The 25128-nt window shown below is 41.1% G+C and overlaps 3 protein-coding genes across 8 annotated transcripts in view; 1 reads left to right on the forward strand and 2 right to left on the reverse strand.

The window, feature by feature from the left end:
* OFD1 (OFD1 centriole and centriolar satellite protein) overlaps nt 1–6966 on the reverse strand; it is a 28382-nt gene extending 21416 nt beyond the window's left edge. For 2 of the 5 annotated variants that reach the window (XM_072331488.1, XM_072331482.1), the window contains exons 1-8: nt 6576–6789; nt 4953–5153; nt 4068–4136; nt 3955–3982; nt 3213–3320; nt 2443–2579; nt 972–1145; nt 301–407 (exon numbers count right to left, since the gene is read on the reverse strand). In XM_072331488.1, coding sequence (XP_072187589.1) covers nt 301–407; nt 972–1145; nt 2443–2579; nt 3213–3320; nt 3955–3982; nt 4068–4136; nt 4953–5153; nt 6576–6671 — 920 coding nt within the window. In that variant the 5' untranslated portion in view covers nt 6672–6789. Of the gene's footprint in view, nt 1–300; nt 408–971; nt 1146–2442; nt 2580–3212; nt 3321–3954; nt 3983–4067; nt 4137–4952; nt 5154–6575; nt 6790–6934 lie in introns of those variants that run through there. The other 3 variants (XM_072331498.1, XM_072331506.1, XM_072331515.1) reach the window with 3 other exon arrangements.
* TRAPPC2 (trafficking protein particle complex subunit 2) lies at nt 6657–11936 on the forward strand. Its single transcript, XM_072331603.1, has 5 exons — nt 6657–6793; nt 7028–7137; nt 9160–9304; nt 9854–9939; nt 10586–11936. The coding sequence occupies exons 2-5, from the start codon at nt 7045–7047 to the stop codon at nt 10682–10684; spliced, it is 423 nt and encodes a 140-aa protein (XP_072187704.1). The 5' UTR covers nt 6657–6793; nt 7028–7044; the 3' UTR covers nt 10685–11936.
* Nucleotides 11937–13061: 1125 nt separating this feature from the next.
* On the reverse strand, nt 13062–21098 carry RAB9A (RAB9A, member RAS oncogene family). Of its 2 annotated transcripts, none has more exons than XM_072336878.1 (3): nt 20965–21098; nt 17411–17443; nt 13062–15213 (listed from the first exon to the last, which is right to left on the reverse strand). In XM_072336878.1, exon 3 carries the CDS (start codon nt 15177–15179, stop codon nt 14574–14576), a length of 606 nt encoding a protein of 201 aa, XP_072192979.1. In that variant the 5' UTR covers nt 15180–15213; nt 17411–17443; nt 20965–21098; the 3' UTR covers nt 13062–14573. The 2 variants fall into 2 exon arrangements, with proteins under 2 accessions (XP_072192979.1, XP_072192986.1); XM_072336885.1 differs by lacking the exon at nt 20965–21098 and adding an exon at nt 20812–20929.
* Between the last annotated feature and the right edge of the window lie 4030 nt (nt 21099–25128).

The raw sequence follows: 25128 nt of genomic DNA on the forward strand, positions 1-25128 counted from the left end.
ACTGTTACACACTGCGTTGATTATTTTTTAACTTAAGACCTTCAAAACCACTATTGTTTAATTTAAGATCTACAAAGCAAAGTCCTCCTTGCCTCCAAAGTGATGCTGTAGTGTTTTGGCTGAATGAAGAGGAATGGAAAAAAAGAGGCTTCTCTTCGTATCAGGTATCCCAGCCAACAGAGGTAGTAAACAATGATGTTCAAAATGCAAACACAACAAAACAGAAGCAGTAACATCTTGGAACTTGCTTTCCAGAAGACCAACAGCATTTAGAATTGAAAATGCCCTTCAGCAACTTACATTTCAAATGCCTCAATTCTTTGCTTCAGCTCTGCCTCTCTGGTCCTCAGGACTTCGATATCTTTCAGCAGACTTTGTCTCTGAGCATATACTTCCTTTGCTTCTATCTGAATCAAAAACATTATCGTTACTTTCACTTCACAGTATCTATCATTAAAGGAGGAGATGCTTGGAGATGCTTATAGCAAAAGCAACGGCTACTGTAACACTTCTATATATAATGACATCGATCTGCATATCTGTACTATGTGGACTATGTATCCCATTTAGTTTAAAGTTATTCTAAGCAACTGGAAGACTTTCTAGTAGAACTAAAAGTGTTTTGGAAATAGAAGAGCAAACAGTCGTATCAACTGGTAACAAAATCTCAGGGGTCTGAATTCAATGAAGTTATTAGAACAGATTAAAAAGTATTTATTACAGCTCAAATGTAGCTTGCAGAACTGCTCCTTTACCAGCCTTACTTAAAACCAACTTACTTAAATCTTTAACCATACTCTTCCTCGTATTTGCTGAATAGGTTCCTCTATTTAAGAGAACAAAAGTAAATGCCAAGTTTTCACTAATAAGCTGAGTAAGAACTAAAGATAAACCTGCCACAGATAAAAGAACAGTTTAATTGACTCACAGCCACTTTGTACCAGATGAAGAAAAAGTACTTGGAATTTTACCTCCTGTTGTTTCTGAAGCCTTTCAATAGCATTCTTTTCACGAGAAACCAAGGCTTCAGCCTTTGCTTGATGCGTCCTTTCTAGTTCATACCTCAGCTCAGAGATTTCTTTCTGAGTTTGTGCTTTCTCCTCCATTTTAATCTTGGCTATTTCGACTTCTTTAAAATGCTGTAGCTTTTACATAAAGGAAGAAAAGAAGGTTAAACGGGACCCTTTCAAAACAACAACGACAATCGATCTCGCGTAATTCTTCAAAATTTGAAGAAGACGGAAAGTAAGCATATGAGAAGAAAAACATGAGGAAAAATAGGAGCAAAACTAACAAAAAAGAAACAGTGGAAAAAATGAGAGACTGTCTGAAACAAGGTTAAGGAGAGGAGGAAAAAAAAAACACACTTGTAATGGCTGATCAAGGAGTTCAGTCCTATGGAGATGGATTGTGAAAAGCAGTGAGACAGCACAGTCTCACTTATATATCCACAAAGTGAGTTAGAAATGTCCTACAGCAATTCACTTCACATTGCCAAGGAATCTTAATTAACTGAATCGAAAAGTGATTTTTATCTGCTTTAGTCTCCAATCATCTGCTTTACTTAAACTGAGACAAACTTAATGCCCAAATTTGCATGTTTTACGTACCAAAAATATACTGCCTACTACCAGGGAGTGAAAATTGGGGGGAAAAATGAAGATAAAATGCACAGATTTCAAGTTTTAACTCTCCATCCTTCCACTTCTTGATCTTAATCAATTTGATTAAATAGTTTCCTCGAACACTTTATATGCAGATGAATGCCTTTTAAACCGTGCCTAAAAATTTTAATTGCTCAGTAAATACATTTATACATTTTTCCACTGAAATAAGCTACCGATCTTGACAAAAACAAAGAAACCCAGTGAACTGCAGTATATTCTCTGCTCCACTCTTCAGATGTATGAACTACTGACAGGCTTTTTATATTCACAAAGTGAAGTAAAATAAGTAAAGTACTCCAAAAAACCATGGAATAATTGTATCTGTTATGAAATGAAGTATCTGATTTTGGTTTTGTGCAATGTTTCGAAATACTATATAAATTCTAATCAATATTAACAATTTAATTCGTGTCAAAGTATATAGCAACAATTCACGCCTCACAATATACTGAAATTTAAGCTTCACAATTGAACCTGGGAAGGGAAATAAATAGTTTACTGTGAAACACAAACACTTCCCAATAAAACAAAGCAGCCAAAGAACAAACAAAATGGACCAATCTAAGAAGCAAAATAAGACAACATCGTGTTATGAAACTAACATTGGGATAAAGACCTTAACATTAAATTAAGAATTGCTAACATTAACTTCGCTTTTTGTATTTGTAGTTAATCATGATCAGCCATTTTTCTTCAAGTTATCTTAAATACTAAAGGTCTATAAGATTTCAATATTCACAAATTTCTCCCTGAAATTCAGTCACCAGAGTGATACCTTTTGAGACATCTCTGCTTGAAGCTGCTTCTCTATTTCTTTCCTATATTCATGAAATTTGCCTTCTAAAGGTTCATATTTATGATGCTGTGGATAGGAATCAGCAAACTGCTCATCGATGAGCTGAAGTTTCTCAGCTAGAAAACAAAACAAATCAATGTAACCATCATAGTTTCGAAATGAATTAGACATCACCCTTATCTCACCAAAAACTGCATGGCACTATGGGTCTGTGTGAAGTTCCTTAGTGTACATAAATATCACCATCATAAGAAGTCCTGTGTCACTGGTAGCACTGAAATGGCATTTATCAGCTCGACACCACACAACATACATGCAACAGAACAGACTCAGCTGTTCAGGCAATACTTGTGGCATATCTAGTCATTCATCCTCCTTACTACAGAGGACAAGAGTTTTCTTTTGCATGTAACTTTTACATTTTTTGTATTAATACTGTGTGTGTATTATAATTCAAGAATTCCCAATCTGTGCCAAAAAAACCCTAAAACACTATTATAGAGAAAAGCAATGCATGCAGTTACAATTACGCTTTCCAAAACATATTCCAGCACACCTCACACCAAGTCCATTTAAGATGTTATAGCTGTCAGCTAAATGTCTGAGAAATGCCTGTACTAGCAATATATGTATAGCTTCAATTCATTGTTACTTTAGGTTGCATTTGGATAAGTGATGAATGTAAACCACCCATATTGTTTACCAACACAGAAAAGTTGGGGAGGCTTACTTGCAAAGGCTGCACTTACCAAGAGATTCTCTGTAGGGAGGTACAGAGACTGTCTGAGTTTCTCTGTCATGACATTCTTTACTTAGATGATGCTCTGTAAGCCCCATCAAAATCCGCATGAGAAAACCTTTCAAGATCCAACAGATGAGTTATTTCTGAGTTCATATCAAAATTTAATTTTCAAGCCTGCGACTAATGAAGTCATTTTCACTACACATATAAAAAGAACCCAATTTATCGAAAGAACACAGTGAATACAGAATAAAAATCAATGCTAGTGAGCTACTGATTTTTACTAGAAGTATTTTTTATTAAGAGTGTATTCTATTCTGTTTTATTCTTTTCCTTTCTTCTGTTTCTCTTTGTCTCTTTGACCCTTGTGGTCATTTGATGGAGCAGAACATTAGCACTGTAAATACAATGACATTAGGGAACGGTGGTTTCTGAAGATCAAGATACTCCTGGCTGTTTCATATAGCTACATTTCATCATGCAGATAGAAGATGATTTCTTCTTTCATTAACTGGTGTTTGAAGTACATGAATGCTAATAGATGTGAAGCTCGTCAACGTTGGAGTGAAAAACATCCAAAGATCATTATATTTAATACCTTATGTACTACAAGTTTCAAAATCTTATTAAATCCATAATAGTCCAGACCAAGATATGCTCAAGAAATCTGAGTTTCTGTTGCTAGCATCTTAATAAAAATGAAGGTGACACAACTACAATTGTTTGATTCATTTCTAAGTATCTTTTACCTTTTTTCTCCTTCTGAGTCTCCGAAGTCTGTAAGAAGTAAGACAGCATTTTAGCCACTCTACATCATCACAATTATAAGTTTAGCATACTTTCACAATCAAAACAACTTTACCAGCGATGTGTACAAACTGGACTTCGGACTGATCCTCAATAACTGAAGAAGATCTTGCACAGACAACAGCTTTCAGAAAAGTAAAGAAGAGAAAGTAGAAAAGGTTAAATACTTTAATGATGCAACCACCACCATTTTACAGTCATTGAATGTTTTCCATTTGAGAAAGATCTATTTATCACCTTGCAAAACCATTTTCAGAAGTTTACTGTTGAAGTACTGCGTTTGCTTCTCTCTGATATCAAAGGTACACAGCAGTCAGTGCGTAATTCTATGGCAAACTGACACTGTGAAGAGAGGGCCTTGTTTCCTCCCAAACCTGGATGCACACTCTTGTTACCCTCCCTGCCTCTTCTCTTGATTTACTACATTAATGAGATGAGCTCACTAATCCAAATGACAACTACCTGCTCACCGGCTCAAGAAATTAACTTTCAATTAGAAAACAATTCACCATATTATGATTTACTCACAGAGGACAAACAAACAAAGGGCAAAAACTGCCCTTTTCAGCCAGAACTAGTAACTAGAATCAGAAACTGATCATGAAACACATTTTCAGGCAACTGAATGGCCAAAAACGAGGCTGGCTTTAATAAGGTTTGGTTCCCCAAGTGGCCTGCAACACAGCCATGTGAACTGTCACGTCAAACCATAGCTATGGGTGAAGCAAACATGTGGCTAAGAGGGTATGCCTTTCCAATGCAGTGTATTTAGCCTACTGTGAGTTTAAAGTTTTCATACATACATACAGATCTGAATATTTAAGTCTTTCATGGAGATGATCCCTAACAGGGATTTCTGTCAGTTCTGCTGGAATATAACAACACCTCAGAAAGCAAAGCTCCTACAGAAGTCTTAAAGGAAGTGGATCACCAGACTTACCTTCTTCTTCTCTAAGCCACTTTCTGGAAAGAAAACAGAAAGCGAATACTCATAGCCACACCTCTGCAGATGGTCTGCCACCAAACTGTTGGAAGCTGTGATCAAAAGCAAACAGTCGTCACTTGGAACAGTCCGTGGCTGAAGCTCTCCACTTAAAAAGGGATGCATAAGTTCATGGATGAGCTGTTTTCGGAGCTGCGTCTGACACGAGAAAAACATTTAGTAACAGGTAACCTGAGATTATAATTAGAGCTTTTGTTTATCAAAAATCTGTGGGCTCTCACTTTACTTGTACATGTTCCATTACAACCTACACACCAGAAGCGGACAGCTTAATGCTGGCAGAGCTTAGAGGAGTGCCCTTCTTCAAAACACTCTCAAATGGTGCTCAAGCAATCTTAGGCTTTCCCTTAAGATGTAACAGGTGTAGGACTGAGAAGTACTCAGTCAAAAAACAATACATAAGCTCCACTTCAGGACCCAGCAGCTATGCAACAGCAGCTATGCAACAGCAGCAACAACAAACGGGAGTGGAAAACAGGGCTGAATCCCTGTCCCTGATGACAGAAAGGAAGGCAAACATCAATTGTGCCACTGCTCCTTGATAAGAAGCATCTAGCCACTCAGTACACCTGTAGGTTCAGACCCACTCTGCCTCTGACCAGCAGAGGCAGTCAGAAGAGACCAAGAGAAAGCTGTGAGTGCTGCCTTTGGAAGTGTGTCTGCAGGAATCAGTCAGAAACTCAACTATATTAACTCTTCCGCTCAGAAAAGTCACAGAAGCCTTTAATAGGATGAATAATCTGCTAGGCAAGGAAAATTAAAGCAGGAAAATAGACTTAGATAGCACGTCACTATTAGTTAAGTCAACCAAGATGGGAAATGGTCCAAGCATTGAAAGCTTGCTGTGGAAATCACTGAGGGAGAAAATAAGCTGCCCTGAATAGGAGATTCTTGGCTTTATCAGCTGCATTCTTGAAATATAGATTTAGACATGCATATATATAACTGTACTGAATTTGACATAAAAATAGGAGCTAAAACAAATTCCCAGTGACATAAAGCTAGAAACACATCAGGATCAGTACATCATAAACAACACAATCAGCAAATAAACACCAGCAAAAAATGAAACCGTGTGAAAGACAAGATATCAACATTTCAGGTGTTATATACACCCTACTGTACACGTGGAACTGCTTGGGAAAAGCAGATGCATCCTTCCAACGATGACCAGCATTACAGTCATAGAATCACAGCTTCAACCCTCCTGCTGCAGGCAGGGCCGCCAACCTACTTACTTACTACAGAACAAATCAACAGGAGAACAGTTCATCAGTGCTTACTTACAGTAGTTAACCCTCCTGACCAACACCCCGAGACCAATCCACAGAGAGCACCGCTTCTGTTTACCAAGCACCTGCTCCCGGCACCAGGAAAAGCGCTGGTCTCATTTAGGCCATAGCAAAACCACCATGTCCGGGGAGAAGGGGAAAAGCCGCAGACGGCTCCCGTTCAATTCGGGACATTTTAGCATCCTGCGATTTACACAGCGCAAAACAACGTCGCTTTCACCATTACGGCGAATCACGGGCAGCACCCGCCGCCAAACTACACACACACCTTGAGCGCGTCCAGCACTCCTCGGTTCTTAAAGGTCTGATAGAGCCTTTTCCGGAGCTCATCCTGCGATAGCGCCTTCCCCTGCCCCTCAGCCATCCCTCCCCGCGGCGCAGCCCAGCGCCTCCCGGCCGGCCCGAGAGCGGCGTCACCGGATGGGGCGGGCAGCGAGCAGCGCTTCCGGGCGGCCGCTGCTTGACGTTGAGGAGCGGCGGAGTAGGGTGAGGTGTGGGACGCGGTACGAGAGGCGGGAGGTGGGGGGGGGAAGCTCCAACTGTCCGCCTTGTTGTGCACACAGCCTCGCGGGGAGGGGCGAGCCCGAGGTGCCACACCGTGCCCAGTGCTCCCGGCGGGTAGCTCACCCTGCCGTTCTCTGTTGTGTGGTGTCTAGTTCCTCCCGCCCCTCCCCGCTGGCGTTATCCCTCCCACCGCCTATCTCTGTCTTTTCTCCTCAGGTACGCTGTCTCGAAGAATGTCGGGAAGCTTCTACTTCGTGATAGTTGGCCATCATGACAACCCTGTGTTTGAGATGGAATTCCTCCCTCCTGGAAAAGCGGAGTCCAAGGTGTGGCTTTTCCTGTGACCAACCCCTGCTGTGTGTTCGTTGATCATCTCACACCGTGTTAGAAACATGGCCAACGTGTTGTAGAAAGTATTATTACCTCGTACTGAACGCTTTCTTTCTGTGACAGGGAGTAGGATTCTGGGGTCCGTAGGTCTTGTAATATTTATTTCCTGGATTGCACTTGTTCTTCATAAAATAGGATTTCCTTAAATAATCGATGGTGCACTGTGAATGAATGTAGGTAGGTCACTCCGAAAGTAATGCCTCCTGTTTATTTCCATGGAAACTACAACAAGTACAAAGTACAAATCTTTTATGTCTGGCGTCGAGGGCCAACAGAATAAAATAGGAGACATTACTTTTGGAGCAGCCCATTTCATCCTTCATACATTGCTCTCGCTGCTTATATAACACCCGTTCATTATACAGTGCTACCTAGTATCACTATTGTAAGGCATCTGTATCCACTAAGGTAAAGGAAGGAACAGTTTTAAGTCATCTTCATTTGTTGCACTCACATGAAGTGTGTTGTAGCAACAAGTATGTCTGAGAATGTGAGAAATACAAGACTGCTCAATATGTAATGTTTCCTCTGGGAAAAGAACAAGTCTTTTTCTTGTGATCTTACATCAAGGACAAAGCAGATTTCAGAGCAAAAGTGAGTGTTTCCGAGCCTGTCCAACAAAACAGAGGTTTATGCTGTCACCTATGCTTTATATTGGAGTACCACATAAGATGATGAATAAGACTTATTCAGACTAGATTTTGTGTGAGGATGTGTCGGATAGTGGAAAAATATTTTTCTACTTGCTGCTGGCAGAAATATCACTTGGATAAGAGTCTTGTCTACCTCAAATTGTGGGACTAAATTCTCCCCCAGGAGAGGATCTAAACTTGATGTGCACTGAGGAATAAATAGATACTAGTATATCAATGTGTTTTGGCAACCTTTGCTCCCGTTCCTGAGACATTCTATGTAAGAATGTGTACAGGTTCCTGAAACAAATGGTTGCATGTGCAGCCCTGTGCAAGCTTTGGCTCCTTAAGCTTCATTACTCAGTTTCTTGCTCGGTGTGGAACTGGTGAGGCTATTACCCCACTGAGACAAACGTGGGGGGAAGCCACAGCACCCTCAGAGGTGTGAGTGGTAGAGTGGTATTAACAACACCCCAGCATTACAAGAAACAGTACAAGACTACCTCTGGTTCCGTCTAACAGGAGCTTACAGTATTGTTTTGTCCTATGTTTTTCCTTAGCACGTTTCTCAGCCAGTGGTATACAAAGTACACAGCTCTTTCCTCACACAGCCCTTGGAGTGTTAGGACTAATGCTATGAGTACAAAGGGTATTTGTTACAGGAAGAGGTGCAACTGACACCTGCAAGCATACGTTTAAGTTGCAGGCTACCTTTCTATGCTAGGCTCTTAAGAAAAGGAACTCCCCCCACCCCACCCTCAGTACAATAAAGTCCAATGTTCCTAGGCAAATATCCTGAATAAAACAGAATATTCAGTGATATCTGTCCTCTGTGCATCTCTGTTTTCCCCACCTGTTCACCAACTTCAGCACATAGTAACTGACTGCTTAATTTCAGACGAATTTGACAGAGAGGTTATGGTCCAAAACGTGATAATTTGTGGGAAATTTCTCAAGAATAGGTGACTGGAGAGCAGAGAAAAAGACTTTTGCCAGGACCCCTGCTGTAGAATTAAGTTTGTAGGGGGAGAGTATGCACTGGTAAAGGAAAGAATCCACATATGAATTCATCCACAAGCTGCACTGGTTTTGCTGCTCTCAAGACTGTCTTTATGATGATCATTTTCTTATGCTCTTTTCTTTCCCTTGAATCCAAGTGTCATAACAATATGTACTGGTCTCATTTCTTTACAGTGTGGCAGCAAAGAAGGGTAGACAGAACTGTATGTAACTTGAGTACTAGTGGGTTACCAGCTTGAGCAAATGATTGTTCATACTTAACTCCCTTCACTGAATTACTAATCCTTTGTCTTCTGGAAATGTTAGGATGATCATCGCCATCTCAACCAGTTCATTGCCCACGCTGCTCTTGACCTAGTAGATGAGAACATGTGGCTTTCTAACAACATGTATCTGAAGACCGTGGACAAGTTTAATGAATGGTTTGTTTCTGCTTTTGTCACGGCTGGACATATCCTTTCCTTGCCTTCAGGTATTTACTGAACCTTTAAGTTCATAAGGAGTTGAGGAAAAAGGAATGAAAGCAGACTTATTTGAGGGGCTCTGAGCAGGTCTGTATGATTTTCTGCTTGCATTGCTTTGGTAGTGTTAAAAGAAGATGTACTTGATATCAGTTGTGCGTATATTGAAAATACAGTGCTTGGTTGTGCAGACGGTCCCGAAGAGAACGTATTGTGAAACATTTGTTATACATAGCAAGGAACATTTTAATTCCAGGGATTGATGGGAAAGTTGTTGAGAATATCACTGATGTTCCAAACTTTCTAGCTTGAAAAAAGAATAATCTTCCAAAGATTCTGCTTTCACAAATGGGAATTCCAAATAATGCTTTCTAAATATCACTGCTTCAATTAGTTCTTTAAATGTGTGTTCATTTCTAATTATTGTACAGCTAAATATTTTTAGGTATATACAGAATTAGGTATAAGTGCTTAATTTGGGATATGCTAAAGATCGTCTCTTTTCATTGGGAAAGTTAAATTTTCCTTAATTGTTTTACATATGAGATTTATAATGCTTCATGATGTAAGGCAAGAAGATGGAATTAAGAACTTCTTTAACGACGTGTATGACTTGTATATAAAGGTAAGCACCCACTTCTGACAGTTTCACAGCTGTCCTTCTCAATGTGCTGGATTAACGTGTTTTCTTAGGTGGTACCTTTGTGAGGGGAAGAGTTTCCCTACTGTCCACATCAGCCAGTTGATAATGCGTGACACAGAGGCTGCATTTTCTATACAATATAATAGATTTTTCTATAGATTGTGCTCCTTCAGAATTGCTTTTTCATTTCAGTCCAGTGATTTTTGCTCAGTGTTGTGTTATTAATGGTGATAATGAAAGCAAAGGACTGTTAACGCAGTAGACTGCTCAAGGCGCTTTGCACTTCAGAACAAGTAGCAGTGCTTGTTGTCACAGCCCGAGCTGGATCGCCACTAGATGGGGCAGTTGCCAACGACACCATCTGAGATTCCTACAGGGACTGGAAGGATGCTAATTTCTACAATAGGTTTCCATCAGTGTCACGCTGGATTTGTTCTTAGCTCTAAGAGATGGCTGTGCATGCGCGTGGGGGAGAATGCAACAGCCTTCAAAGTCAGTGAGTTCCTATGAGGACTTCCCATGCTTTTCAGGGGCACTAAGTAGGCTGAAGGCTAGTAGCTGCCATTTGAAATAATGTTTTCTACTTCTGGGCATTGTGCTTATTGATGAGATTTCCTTCTTTCCACAGTTTGCAATGAACCCGTTTTATGAACTCAATTCACCAATTCGATCCAGTGCCTTTGAAAGGAAAGTGCAGTTCCTTGGGAAGAAGCACCTTTTGAGCTGAATAAATAACTTTCCTGAGTGAGTCCTTTTCCATACTTCCCTGATTTGAACTGTAGTTCCGTCTAGTTCTCAGCATGCTGGGTATCCAATCTTCCTGAAGATTGACAAATTGGATGCTGAAGCAGCTTTTCTTTCCTTCTTGTTGATACAGCTAAAACAGCCAGATTCTCTGGTTAAAAAATGTGTATTAAGGAGTTTATGTCTTATAAAAACTAAGTGTCTGGGCTGAATAGGTACAAAGCGAGGTACATCAGTGCATGCACAACATGTAAGCCTCTTAGTGTGAGCTAACATCTCCTCTAAACACTGAGGACATCTCTTGTGAGCTGATTTAATATGAGCAAAAGGGTATTTTTCTACTTTTTTGGCCTAAGTAGATCATTCTGTTGAGAACTTTTCTACTTAGCCTTTTGCTAGAGAACGTACTCTGCAGGCTAACTGTACTCTTCATGATATTAAATAAGGTATATATGAAACTTCTAATGCAGTAGCTGTATTATGAAGCCCTCAATAAAAGGAAGATCTTATGAGCATTTTGGCAAGTCTTACTTTAAAAAAAGAACTTCCAAGGTTTGTTTTTTAGCTTCAAGTTATGGATGTCTCCCATTTAGCACAACAGATGTTTAGAGCTGCAGTGTTGCATGAATGAAATGCACAAAGTAGATCAGAACAGCTGTCTGCAGCGACCAATCCAATTCACACATGGGAAAAAACAACCCCAACTCAACAACTGAACTTATCAACCACATCTTCCCATTATCTCTGCAAGTGCTGAAATACCCCTTTTGTAAATGTATTTTTCTTCTACTGGGATCTTTGACCCTCCAGTAAGGTTTCAGAAGGATTTTGTTAGGCCTCCTTGGCTCCAATGTCATTGCAGAACGTGGTTATGTACTTTTTCTTACAAAAACTTCATTTCAAACTACTGATTTTTAGAGGGGTCATTCAGCATCTACGTATCTGACATTTTGGCTGGTCTCACAATCTTCCATGAAATCTGTTTCTTTCTACAAAACACGTCTGACGGGCAATTTCCAAAGGAAGTGGTTCACTATTTAAAAAAATAAATACATTTTGTGTCGTTTGTGTATCAAAGGGACCGCATATGTAGGCACTTTATGTATAACCAGTTATTATTTCTTTGTAATCTATACATACTGCTGAAGCGTCACTGTAAAATATTCCCTGTGAAAAGCAACACTGTAATATAAAGAATGTGATATTTACCTTAAATAAAAAGTGGACTAATGCAGCATGGATTGCCTGTTGACTGTACTTTAAATCATTCAAAGAGAAGAGCAGATGAGTGTGGCAAGACTCCTGATGGGGCACTAAGTGAAGGTGGGAATACTTGTCTTGGCAGAACTGTTCAGTAACACCTGCATCACACAGCATTTCGACAGCATCATGTAACCTCGCATAAATCGTTGTCTTGATACATGAAATGAACAAACACACTTGAAGCAAAGCATTCTTCTTTATACACTAACAGGATCCCTTGATACTTAATCCGAAATGAATTGAAACACGTGCCACAACTGCCTACCTCCATAATGAATGGGAGAAGCCTTCATAGGAATGTGTATTTGTTGCTAAGTACGATGAAGACACTTATTTTGGTACAATCCATAATGCTTGTCATACAGCTGCCACTTCTTCCAAGTACTTGGCAGTCTCCCTCTCGCACCAAAGTCAACTTCTACAGAGGCTGCAGTCTTGCATGTAAACCTCCTTTACCACTTTTGTAATGAGTGCACAGCTGTGGTACAGCAGTTCTCATGGCACAGCACACTTATCGTATTAAACTGTTAATATACAATTAAACTGTTCTTAAACCCAATTCTCATAAGGAGGCTAGTTAATCATAGCACTATATAGAAATGATAGGAGAAACAGGAAAAAACAGAAATTGGCTGTTAAGCACAAGAAAAGCTACTACACCTGGTCCTCATCCTTATTTCCTTTTATAGATTTTATTATTAAAGTTATATTTGTAGTACTCAAGTGGCAATTTATCTCCTATTTTGTTTCAATCTCACTTCTGCAAAAGTTAAGGTTCAAGGAAACTAAGGTTCAATCTAGCCTACCTTCTTTCTTTCCTCACATCTTTCCTTCACTCACTATTAATCCAAATATCACAGAAGCAGGTCAGCTTGTCTTTAGCAGTTCGGTGACTGAAACTCATCACTCTGTTGCTGTATGTACAGGACACTAAGAACGAAGTAGGCTTTGAATGCAGAATCTGTAAAAATATCACCTTGCAGCAGGAACAGCAGATCTGGAGTAAAAACAAACTAGTTCAAACAAGCATTAAAAAAATAATAATATAAAATAAAAAATTAAGAAAAGCACATAAGAGCAACAAGAAGTTTGTTTTGCAAGCTTTACTTCTAAATAACATCTGGTACAAAGCAAACAACGTTAAGAGAAGACTCTTGCTGTTACTGTACTATCAAGAAAAGCTTCTCTATGACAACAAAAAGGTTGCAGTACAGAAAGCAGAGTCTGCATAATTTAGTGAAAAACACGGCCCGTCCTGTAGGCCTTTGATTTCCTTCTGAGGTCTACAATGTGTACACTAACAGGCATGCTTGTAGTCAGGTTACACATTGAAGCAATAGTGCATTATCAAGTTTGCTATTAAAAGGATATTGAGTACTCTGAGTCAGCTTTCAAGAACTTCTCATACAAGTATTCTACCATGGGACAGCAGTGGAGAGCTTCAAATACACATCCTGTGGCTTCGTCTGCAACGCTACAAAAAGATTATCCACTAAACATGGAACTTGTTTCTGTTCACTGTCAGTTAATGAGTACAGTAATACCAAGGTTTAAGTCTCTACCCTATGACGGCGTATTAAATAAGCATCACATTTGGCTCAAACGTTATAGGTGTCTACTCATAATAGAGTGGAAAGCTGTCACTACTTGCTAAGTCAAGAGCTTCCTGAGTTCCCTATGTATTGCAAATCCTTAGTTTCACAGTACAGAGATCACAAACACATTCATAGCTCAGGTGAACAGGAACAATAAGGTCAGAATGTTAAGGCTGTATCCTAAAAGCTTTCTTGAAGAGATCCACATTATGGCAAATTTCCAAGAGTTACTAAAGCTGACCGAATAAAGTACATATAACCGTTTTTAGTTATGAAAAATACTTGGTTTATCCAGATTTTTCTTTACTCTATTGATCAGAAACGTGCCAGAATGGGACATAAGGAGAAGATGTGTATTAAAAATAAAATAAAATAAAATAAATCACATTTTGCATTGAACTGCTGGAAAAATTCATGTGGCATTAGAACAGTAAACGAAAGGAAGATGGACATTAAATACATAGGAAACTCATTTCCTACTTAAAAATGTACACAAATTATAACTACGGAAAACGTGAAGGTAATTTATGTTAACTTGTAGTAAATGCATTAGAGATGAAGTACCACTCACATCAAAAGGAATGCAGTGAAATTAAAGTTTAATATCTATCATGGTTAAGAAACCGAGTTCTAGTGAAACAAAATGGAATGCTAATTTCATAAAAATATATATACATATAAAAGTTTCTTTGTATCTCAATTCCAGAACAGTTTCACCAAAGTAGTGCTTCTAGAACTTCAAGTTTTAATTATATTCAAAGTATTTATCATTTAGAGTTGGCAAATTACATTCTTACGTTAACATTTTTACTTTACACCTTCCTAGATAGGAAGCGTCACTAATTCAATAACGGGTCACTCATGAATGAAAATCTGTTTTGCTCCCCCAGGAAAGCAGCAGAGAATTACAACTTCAGTAGTAGAGCAAAACCCATGTGTTATTTTATCTACATCTTTCCCATCCTCTTCAGAGTAAGCTAGTTGGAAGTAATTTGGCAAAAAAGAAAAATTAAGTCAGCAACAAGATGAACTAGGTTTCGGTTTCCGATGGAGGTTTACTGTATCTGTTTGAATAAAATGATCCGATCTATCTTCAGAGGCTAGAACTCTTCTAACGGCTTCTTCAAAGGCTGCTGCAACGTTAATGGCGTCTTTTGCACTGGTTTCAAAATAGGGGTGATTACCATTATTCCTGCACCAGTCTTGGGCTTCCTCCGTAGACACTTGCCTCTCATTTATATCGACTTTGTTACCCAATATCACAAATGGAAAGCTTTCAGGCTCCTTGACGTCTGCGTAATAAATGAATTCTTTCTTCCAGTTGCTTAGGTTTTGGAAGCTTTGAGAGTCATCCACACTGAAGGTAAGCAGGCAACAGTCAGAACCTCTGTAGAAAGGAGTCCGCAGGCTCCTAAAACGTTCCTGACCCGCTGTGTCCCAGATCTGCAGAGTGACAAAGTGTCCGTCCACTTCCAGATCTTTGTTTAAGAATTCCACACCTATTGTATGAAAAAGCTGTGCATCAAACTTGTTGGTGACATATCTATTCATAAGGGAACTCTTCCCAACTCCACCATCTCCTAGCAGTATTACTTTAAGGAGTGATGATTTTGCTGCCATTGTTAAGGGAATAGATCCTCCTTGTTTCCTAGACCTGCAAAGGTTAAGAAAATTGTTAAAAAGGGAAATAGCGAGCAGAAAGTTTTGTATGTATCTAGGAAGCGTTAGAAGTCCACCAACATCAAGCTTCATGCACAGCCATCCTGTCTTTGTGCAATACAAAGCATAGATACTCATAATAACAACATACACTCAAGAATACAATGTGTTTAACTGTCACCTCTTCCACAGGCTGCAGCATGACTTTTGCAACCAATAATAAATTTGCAACCAATTCACAGTGAGTTCTGTGGTCTACAGAATGAATTAAGACCAAATTACAGCATTTGTGTTGTCCCGTGACTAGCTTTCATCACAGCATTCATACACTAACATTCATTCTTTCTACTACAGCTGCTTAGAAAAGCAAACTCGCTTTAAATGGTGCTCCAGATGCCAGCTACTCAGAACAAGTCTACAATGCCAGTTCAGTGAGTTTGTGCAGACCTCCCATGGTAAAACTGCCAAACACCTTGGCAGTGCTAGTGAAGAGTGGCCGTCAGCATAGGGATCATGAATTAGTGGCACCAATTAAGTTTTTATCTTTTACTGTGACATTTTAGCGTTCAAGGGCTTTATTCCTTTATTTGAGGCGGTTGCATCACCTGCATTTTACACCAGCCCATGGTTCACCCTCCATTACACTAATGTCACCTAATGCTATTAAAAATTATTGTAGTTACTTGCAGGTAAAGTTTTGGTTCAAGGAGCCCAAATGTAGGTTTTAGTATGAAGAGAACTGTCATTTCTGTACCAACCTGACACTCTAAAGAACTGAAAGAAACTCAGCCAAAAAAGGCTGTTGTGAAAATAGCATCTATTTAAAAATGCAAGGAGGTCACAATTAGCCCGGTCTGCCTCCTCCTCTGAAGGCAGGAATGCAGTCTTGCTAGTTGTAATTAACGTTGTTGGCATATACATCACCCACAAAACACAATTATGGAATTAATACCCGATACAAGCTGGTATAAAGTCATATGACTGTGTGCTGCCTTAGAATCAAGGCCTGCATTAGAAACAAGAAATGTCAGGAATTCTTTCATCTTTAGCTCTCCAACTTTGAATGTATAACAATCTACAGTAGAGCATAAGAAATCCTTTAGTGTTTTGAGAGCAGCTGAAGCCTCATTGCAGGAAACTTCCAAATATAAGGAGGGGTAGCTGCTTCTATTAAAATTCTTCAGAGGAAATGAATTTTTTCGCTTACACTGCATAATGAAAAATAGCATTTATAAAGCCTTTGCATTTTACAGGTTTCTATCACAATAATTTTAGAACTGCTTAAGAATTACAAAAGGATGGTTCAGTCACCTTTCACAGACCTATGGGATACTCACACTACAGCTTGAGATGTGAATGTATACCACGTTACATACATGAACAGCCTTCTTGGAGTCACATGACTACCAGCAGGTAAATTCCAGACTCATGCTGAAAGCTTTAAAATACCACAGGTGTTCTCCCTAATCCCTACTATTCCTTAAAAAAATAGGTTATTTGAACTACTCTATTATACAGTAACAACTTCTTAATAAATAATGCATTCATGAGAACAGAGGGTACTGAATATTTCCCCTTTTTCCCACTTCAATGAAGAGAACAATTCACTGTTAATACACGGCTACTTCTGCTTCCCCGGGACCAACAAGCAAACATCTCCACATGACGTTGCCTTCACTTCTGAGAACACCTAGCCAGCACACTAACAGTTAATGTTTCTACCAACTTTTTAGTCTGAATAACAGCAAGGCAATGATATCTTCTCAGTCATTTGAGATTACAAGAGCACTTTAACTATGTTTCTTTAGAGGTTTAAGGCATCAAAAAGTAATTTTGTTTCAAAGTAGCAGAGACTTTATACACTGTAAGGGACTACTATGTAGCCCCACTAGCTGACTAAACAATGTAAAGCATCTGCAAAAGCCAGATGGCAGTTTTCAGAGCAGTAGGCCTCTGTACTTTTTTCACTTGAACGTCTTAAAGACTTCTTAAATAGCTTTAAATTGTTTTGTTGCTTTTTTTCCAAGTAACAAGGCCCTAACACTCCAGCAAAAAACAACACAACCATCCAGAGGTGTGGAGAATTAATGTTATTTCTCCTATTACGACCTTTGAGTTTATATGATCAACAGATTTTTGACAGCTTTTGAAAGGAGTCAGTATCTGATACAATATTCCTGAAGATGTCTTACCTTAGCCGTTCAGTTTAAATCATCATTCAGCATCTGAAAATAAAACAAAAACTTAGTTTCCAACGAGCATCTAATTATTTTAACCAACGTCACGAACTGCGAGGCACCAGAGAATTACAAATAGGTGTTTGTTCCAGTAACATCAACTTACTGTGCTGCACAATTATTGTAATGTAACAGCAGTCTCAGCCTGGTACATACAACAGCCTACAAGCAGATCTGTCCCCCATTTTTTCCATCTTATTTCAATACTTGGTGCCAAACTAGAAGTCCAAAACAAACAAACCAAAAGCAGTCCCACTGTGATGTGTTCTGGTAACCATTTCTGAATTTCCTCCTCTAATTCATAAGGCCATAAGCTCTTAGACCACTAACTTCAATATTGTTAAAGCAGGGAACCACTTCTACTAAATGACACTTCTTATAGAAGTGATCTAGTTATTCCCCTCCTAGATTCCCCCTGTTCAACTGAATTACACATTTGAAAGATTTTTCACTGGCAGTCCAAACACTTGCTGGCAAGACAGAACTTTACAGGCTATTTCATAACACAAAAACTGCATTACAAAAAGCCCTTCAGAGCTTATATGCATTAGACAAGGCAATGGTGTTTTATCTTGGTTTACTTAATTCCACTGTAACAACTTCTCAAATGCCTTTTATTTTTGAGTGTGATTATTTCTTTGAGCACGCTGGTGTGGAGGCAATACTCAAAAGTCATTGGTTTGAGTCTAGAAAATCCTAACAGCATCATTCAAACTTATTTTTATAATCAAAGGATTACACTAGGTTAATGGATTGAGGAGGATTTGTGTATACCAAGTAGTGCCAAAGGCAGAAAGAATGTGAGTGCTGAAGTCAAATTTTGGCCAAGAGCACTCAAGTTTTTTCCACCTGATCATGCCTATTTAGAGCCTCATACACTTTCAGCCAAGTCTTCCAAGAGAAGAAAAGTCATCTTTGATAAACACCTAAGGCAAAATGCTGTCTAAGATACTGACAGGCTAAATTAGCACCTCTGTAACTGATGTAACAGTCACACTGACAGTGTTTCATAATATCCTAACCTCAACTTTACACATACACAACATACCCATTTCAGCACTGAAGCCCATTCAGAATCACCTTTGCTAAGCCATCTTCTTTTATTAAAACAGCAAGGATTACTGGTTTAAAAAGAAAACACTTCATTGTGATGTCAGACAAAAATACCTGCCTTGCAGTAACAACATACACTTACTCCATCTATCATTTTCTTCTCAAAGTGTCTGATAATATTTATCACATTAACATAGAAAGAAAACCCGTCTCCTCTTTTAGTTACAGTAACCCATTAAATACTGACAAATTGCTTCTCTGCAAAACGTCTGGAAAATAATAATAAAATAAAAAAACAACACAAGAACTTGCAGAGATGCAAGTTCATGGGCAGGATCAAGAATGAAGTGCTGAAAACTAGGTTAACACTTGCACTTTGTCCCAGCCCTCAAATACTACAGCACAGTTTTATCACCTTTTGCAGATCCAAAAGTCTCCAGAAAGCTGAAAAGAAAGCAACAGAAACAAATTTACTCCCTCTTCCCTCATTTAACTACAGAATCCTTGTCCATGTACTTAAAGAGTAGTGCTTTATTTACACTCCAGATAAGAAAGCAGTTTTCCAGTGGGTAAAGGGCCACAAGCTTGCCTCACCTTAAAATGTTTTGCTTTAAAATTCAGAGAGGAACAGAGACGATGTCAAGATCCTCCAAGCTGTGCACTTCTCAATGCAATGCAGTTTTGACCACAACAGTCTTCAAACTGACCTTTCCCTCCCAAAAAACACCCATGTAAAAACTGTGGCTCAGAAATACCCTTTACAGTGGGGCAGTTGACAGCAGCCCAATTCTCTGCAAAGCAGGCAGCCCTCCAGTCACAAGGCCCAACCCGCTGAGATCCCAATCACCCTGCAGGTCTTCCTTCCTTCATTTATGACCACACTGCTGCAGTGTGATGGCAGCTTACATTTTATGTCGGATAGATAACTCGATGACAAGCTATCTGAAAACTGTCTCCAGTCTTCTACAGCCCAGACGCAGTTTATCTAACATCAGAATAACACTGATTAGGTTATTCCTAATAATTGGTAACATGAACACAACACAAAATGGATTGACATTAAGCTGTCGCTACTCATTTACGTGCCCCAAAAGTTGTATTTTTCATTTCTTTGGTTTCTTTGTAAGGCTACTTGTAACTCCTGTGCAGTTCAGCAGTTGCCTGGAATGACAACAAGACAATGGAAGAGGCAGCAGCCAAGAACAGGAATCCTTCAGCCTGCATAACCCTTGCATCATGAAATCATCCCAGGCCTACTGCCAGAATCTCTTTAGTTACTGTAACTTACATCTAACCACAAAGTGGATCAGAAAAACATATCAGGAGAGACACCACGTACGGACCTGGCCTCCACCTTCCACCTCATTCCTCACTTCCAAGCTGAAGGACCAAACTTAACAACTCTGATTAAATTCAGAAAAGCATCTCGTAAGTACTTTAAGTACTACGTCATAATATCACTGACATTCAGCCAGCTATAAAGCAACCTTAGGAGTAAGTTGGTCCAGCATCTCTAGGAATTCACAAGACCACATAAACTGACTCTCTCCTTGCAACCCAATTCGGTTACTGCTCCCTCTCTGTCAGTAACTTACCAATCAGCTAACTACTACTGCTCATCTGTGCTCCTCTGGCCAATACATGAGTCTCCCTTTTCCTTCTGAGATTCTTAGCAATAGCTGCCTCTGTCAGCCCAGGGTATGCTGTGAGTTCACGCTCTTCCCAACCTAGGAGAAAAGCCCATCCCTAAGGGAGTAAGCGGGCTGTACCATACCAACCCACACTGCTTGTGCTGGGGGGCACCAGGGAAAACAATAACACAGAAGAAATAAATTGTTAGTCCCACGGAACCAAAAGAATCATAGAACGGCTCAGACTGGAAGGGACCTTAAAGACCACTGTGCTCTAACACGCCTAGATGGCCCTTAGGGTGGTCGTACCATCCTTCAGCAAGGTTTCTCTAGAAATAAAAAGTGACAGAAAAGGGTTCTGCATCCACGCTGAAGAACCCTTCCGCTAGTCTGCCATTACGGCTAACTACCGCATAAACTACTAACAAAACAAAGCAGACACACAAGAAAATCCCCCTAGAAGCCCATCGCATTCAACCGCCCCACGCCGATAAACGGGAGACCAATGACAACACCGGCCGTGTCGGTGCGGGACGCACAGCCGCGCTGGGCCGCTTCCCAGGCGAGACGCCCGCAGTCACGGGATCTCGCTCACACCACCCGGCCCGCTCCGAGCCGGGCCCTCACCCACCGCCGCCGGGCACAGCCTGCCGCCCTCCGACCGGCACTCACCAGAGTACGGCCGTAACCGAACGGGTAGAAGGGGAACCCTCTGAACCCCAAAACTGCCGGGGCAGGATCCGCACAACGAGCCCTCAGCCCCCACCGTGCCCTCTCCCCAGAAACACGGAGTCCCTCCGCACCCACCAGACGGCCACTACCTACCCGCGAACAGGAGCTGCCGATAAGCACCGAGACCCAGCTGCGCCGCCGCCGGGCGCTGAAGGAAGGGAGAAACAACATGGCGGAACAGACGGGGGTGGGGGCGGGCCGGTCACGTGAGTCCCGCTTGGCTCTGCCCCCGGCAGGGAAGGGGAGGGGAGGGGAGGGGAGGGGAGGGGAGGGGAGGGGAGGGGAGGGGAGGGGAGGGCGGGTGAGAACCCCGCCCTTCGAGGGGGTCCCCGCTGCCGTGGGCGGAGCAGGGGGGTACCTGTTACGGGGACAGCTCGGGATGAAGGTCGAGTGGCTGTTTGCGAGCATGACAGCGGAGAAGAAATGTAAAGAAACCAGCGACAAAGTATTTTTTACTCTCTTACAGCGTGTTGTAGGAATGGCGAAATGAGCAGAAATGTATTTAAGTGTATTTTGAAGTGGTCCCCACATCATCAAGAAGAACGGGTGATTATAGGCTTAAGGGATGAGCCTTTGAAACACCACTTTGCTCCAGCGGCCGTCACATGCTTTCAATCACAAGGGTGAGGCAATCAGACTGGATCTGCCGCTTGCACAGTCATCTGGGGTTTGGATCAGATGTACTGAGGAATGGAAAACAAGATCTCTGTGTTATCGGAGGGAAATGCCTCCCACTGACAGCAGCACCCAGGCTAAAGGCAAATGCGATGACGCTACCGGCATTCTTACTTAACAAAGCTGGACTCTGAAAACGTTTAAGGACTTGTTTCCTGGGACCTGCTTTCATCTGCTTTTTTCCCCCTCGGTTCCCCCTGCTACTGTTATTCATGTCTGATACAAAAAGTGCTTGCTGTAGCACGCTCAGGAACCCCAGGAGCACTGCTGGTGATCAGGACACTCAAGGAAGATAGGCCTGTCACGCCTCAGCAGCAGGTTGAAATTACCACCTGAGATGTTGCGTGGCCATTTCACACCAAAATCACTCTGATTTCATATCCGGATGGAAACATCACTCCATAATGGCACCACAGGCCTGGCCCCTACCCCAGACCCATGGCCCTGACTTGGCTTTGGCATGGCCTGTCCCTGTGGGCTGGCTGAAGCCACTGGCTGGGCCTGCCTTGGCAGGATGCTGTGGGCCCTCTTCCTGAGGTCTCCATCCACACACCCTGCGCTGCCGGCCCTGTAGCAGAATGAAGGTTGGTTTTATGCCAATATCTATCAACAGCAGAATGGCAAGCAGAGGACAGTGGGGGTTTTCATTCAAGGGAATGTTCTGTATCAGCAAAGCCCTCGTGCAGCATAGCTTGTAAATATTGCTTTTTACCATCCGTAATTGGCAAGGAGACTTTGTCCCATCCTGGAAAGTGATGACCTTGCTTCAATAAAACATGACTCTGTCACCTCCTGTCTGAATCAGGGCAATAAAAAATAAGGGGATATGAAGTCAACTGCCTTTATTGCTCAGCTAATACCACACTGTGGTAAGCCAGGCCCACCCAGCAAGTATCAAAGTGCTCCTTATCTCCCAGACATTTGATGATCTGGGCCATTACACCCTGCATGCTCCCCAAAGGATCATAATTTAACATATTTGCTCCTTATCAACAGTTAACAATGAGTGGCTAACCTCTTTCTGCTAGCAGAAAACAATACAAACAAACAAAAATACAGAAAATGAACCTTTCCTTTTGTATGTACCATGGCAGGCTCAAATGAAATAAACAACAAAAGTGCACTGTTTCCCTTTTGTCTTGGAAAGGAAGGAAGAGTTCTAAACAACAAACGGCAGTAGAGCAACGTGCTACAGGAAAATAGTTGAGGGAAAACCCAAAGGTCCCCAGCAGGACAGAGTCAACTGCAGGAGATCTCCAGGAATGAGGAGTGCTGTTGTGAAGGCAGCTATTAGCTACTATTTATCAACTCTGATTAGGAAAATAATTCTCAGAATAATATCTTTGCTTTTGTGCTGAAAAAAATGTGTTAATTTCATTGTTAACTTAGTTCTAGCCTTCCCGAGAGAGAAAATTCTTGCTGGTACATGTTACTTAAACTTTGAGGGCAATCTGTATTCAATACTTTATTGCTACTACTCATAAGATAAAGGAAGTAGCTGTACTTAGCAGTATTTCTGGGACAACAAACAAAAGTTAAAAACATTAAAGAAAAAAAAGCAAAAAACCAAAAACACATGCTTATTCTGTATATATTTGTCTGTTTGGATTTCCCCTAATGCCATGCCCCTTTGCAGAGGAGCATCATGAATATAGCTAACAATCAGATGAAAAGCAAGAATCCCTGCTCCAAGTAGCTGAGAGATTTTCTTTTCCCATCAGGAACAAACCTAGAAGATCCCAACAACCTAAAAGAACCTCGCTTTTCAAAGCTTCCTTTTTATTCTTGCTTTGGAATTCCACCATTCCCTATACTCCAGTAATCTCAACCCTCATGCTGGTGCACACCCTGTGTGGTTGCAGGTTGACTCTTTAGAACCAATTTGAGCCAAAACACATAGTCTTATCCAGGCAAACATTTTAAGCCTTCGCAGTTACACAGTCTAGGTAGAGACAGCATAACCTATTGACAGACTGCAGCCAGAAGCAGTACTTTGCATAGTGAAACTGAGGCTGCACCTTTTCAAAATAAGAGCAAAGTCTGCATGGCTTGCCTGAATGATTGCAGCTCACATTTGGCACTTGCATGTCTGCGAAGTGCTGATCACAGAATCACAGAATCACAGAATGACCCGGGTTGGAAGGGACCTCAAGGATCATGTAGTTCCAACCCCCCCTGCCTAGCAGGGCCACCAAAAATACCATGGGCCACCAAAAATATCATGTGCTGATACGTAGCAGCACATGACACCACAGGACACCTGTTTGCTACTAAACCTTTTCAGTCATGAGGAGTGGATACAATCACAGATGGAAAAAATGAAGTGGCAATGGACTGTTAGGTGAAAATAACTGATGGTGTGAGATGATCAAGAAAGTAATAGAATGACTTGTGATTTCATATTCAGTTTCTCCAACTGCTAAATGCTAGATTTTCACACATTTATCAGCATGAACTAGGTGTGAAACTGAACCTAGACGAGTTTTTTCCACCAACGCTGGAATAAGCAAGGCCTCATTTCCTATATATTTATATAACTTAATTACAACAGGCTCTCCTCATTCTCCCTGCCTCCCCATGTTTTCTTTTCCTTTTCACCAGTACCTCCAGGCCTCTGCCTTGACCCAGATTACAATCTAGGCAAGAAGCAGAATTATTTTGTGCCTGGCTTTAAGGTAGTATCAGAAACCTAGCAGCTATCTGTGTTATAGCAGTGTAAACAGAACAATTAACTCCTCTGTAAAGCAGAGGACTCCAACTTTTCTAACAGAAAGAGAAATTCTATTAATGATTATGGAGTTTCACAAAACTTACAGATATATGTAATGTAGCTTTTAATGTCTAGCTTTGTACCAAATACAGTTAAAAACTGTGATCAGGTTTGATTGTGACTGAGAAGGAAGGGAACTGAGAAATGCCTGTTTGGCATTGGATTACCACAGAAAACTACTTAAAAATTGTGAGTTTGCAATCCTGAGGGTGCAACTATTAATAAGTATTAACTGGTATATTAATAAGTATTAACCTGAGCAGCCTGTTCCATGCCCACTGCCCTCTGGTGTAGGCCCTTTCCCTAACCCCCAGCTGCCCATTCCTCTCCCCGACACAGCTCCATGCTGTTCCCTCAGGCCCTGTCTCTGTCACCAGAGTCCTCCACTCCCACTGAGGAGCGCAGCCACCATGAAGCCTCCCCTCAGCTCCTCTGCTCTGCGCTGAGCCAACCAAGAGACCTCTTCATATATCTTACCATCCAGGCTCTATACCAGCTTCATTACCCTCCTTTGGATGCTCTCTAATAGTTTCATGCCCTTCTTACACTGTAGCATCCAAACCTGCATCCAGTGCAGGGGGTGAAGCCACACAGCATAGAGCAGAGCAGGACAACCCTTGCCCAGCAGTATCAGGCCTGGTGCACCCCAGGGTACAGTGGACCCTTTGGCCTGCCAGAGCACACTGCTGGCTCATGTTCAGCTTTCCACCACCTTAACCTCCCAGATCCCTTTCAGTGGGGCTGCTTTCCAGCCTCTAGTTCAGCAGTCTGTACAGATATCTAGGGTGGCAGGTTCCCAGGAGCAGAATCCA

The sequence above is a fragment of the Excalfactoria chinensis genome, chromosome 1, assembly GCF_039878825.1.
Source record: "Excalfactoria chinensis isolate bCotChi1 chromosome 1, bCotChi1.hap2, whole genome shotgun sequence".
NCBI classification, from domain to species: Eukaryota; Metazoa; Chordata; class Aves; order Galliformes; family Phasianidae; genus Excalfactoria; species Excalfactoria chinensis.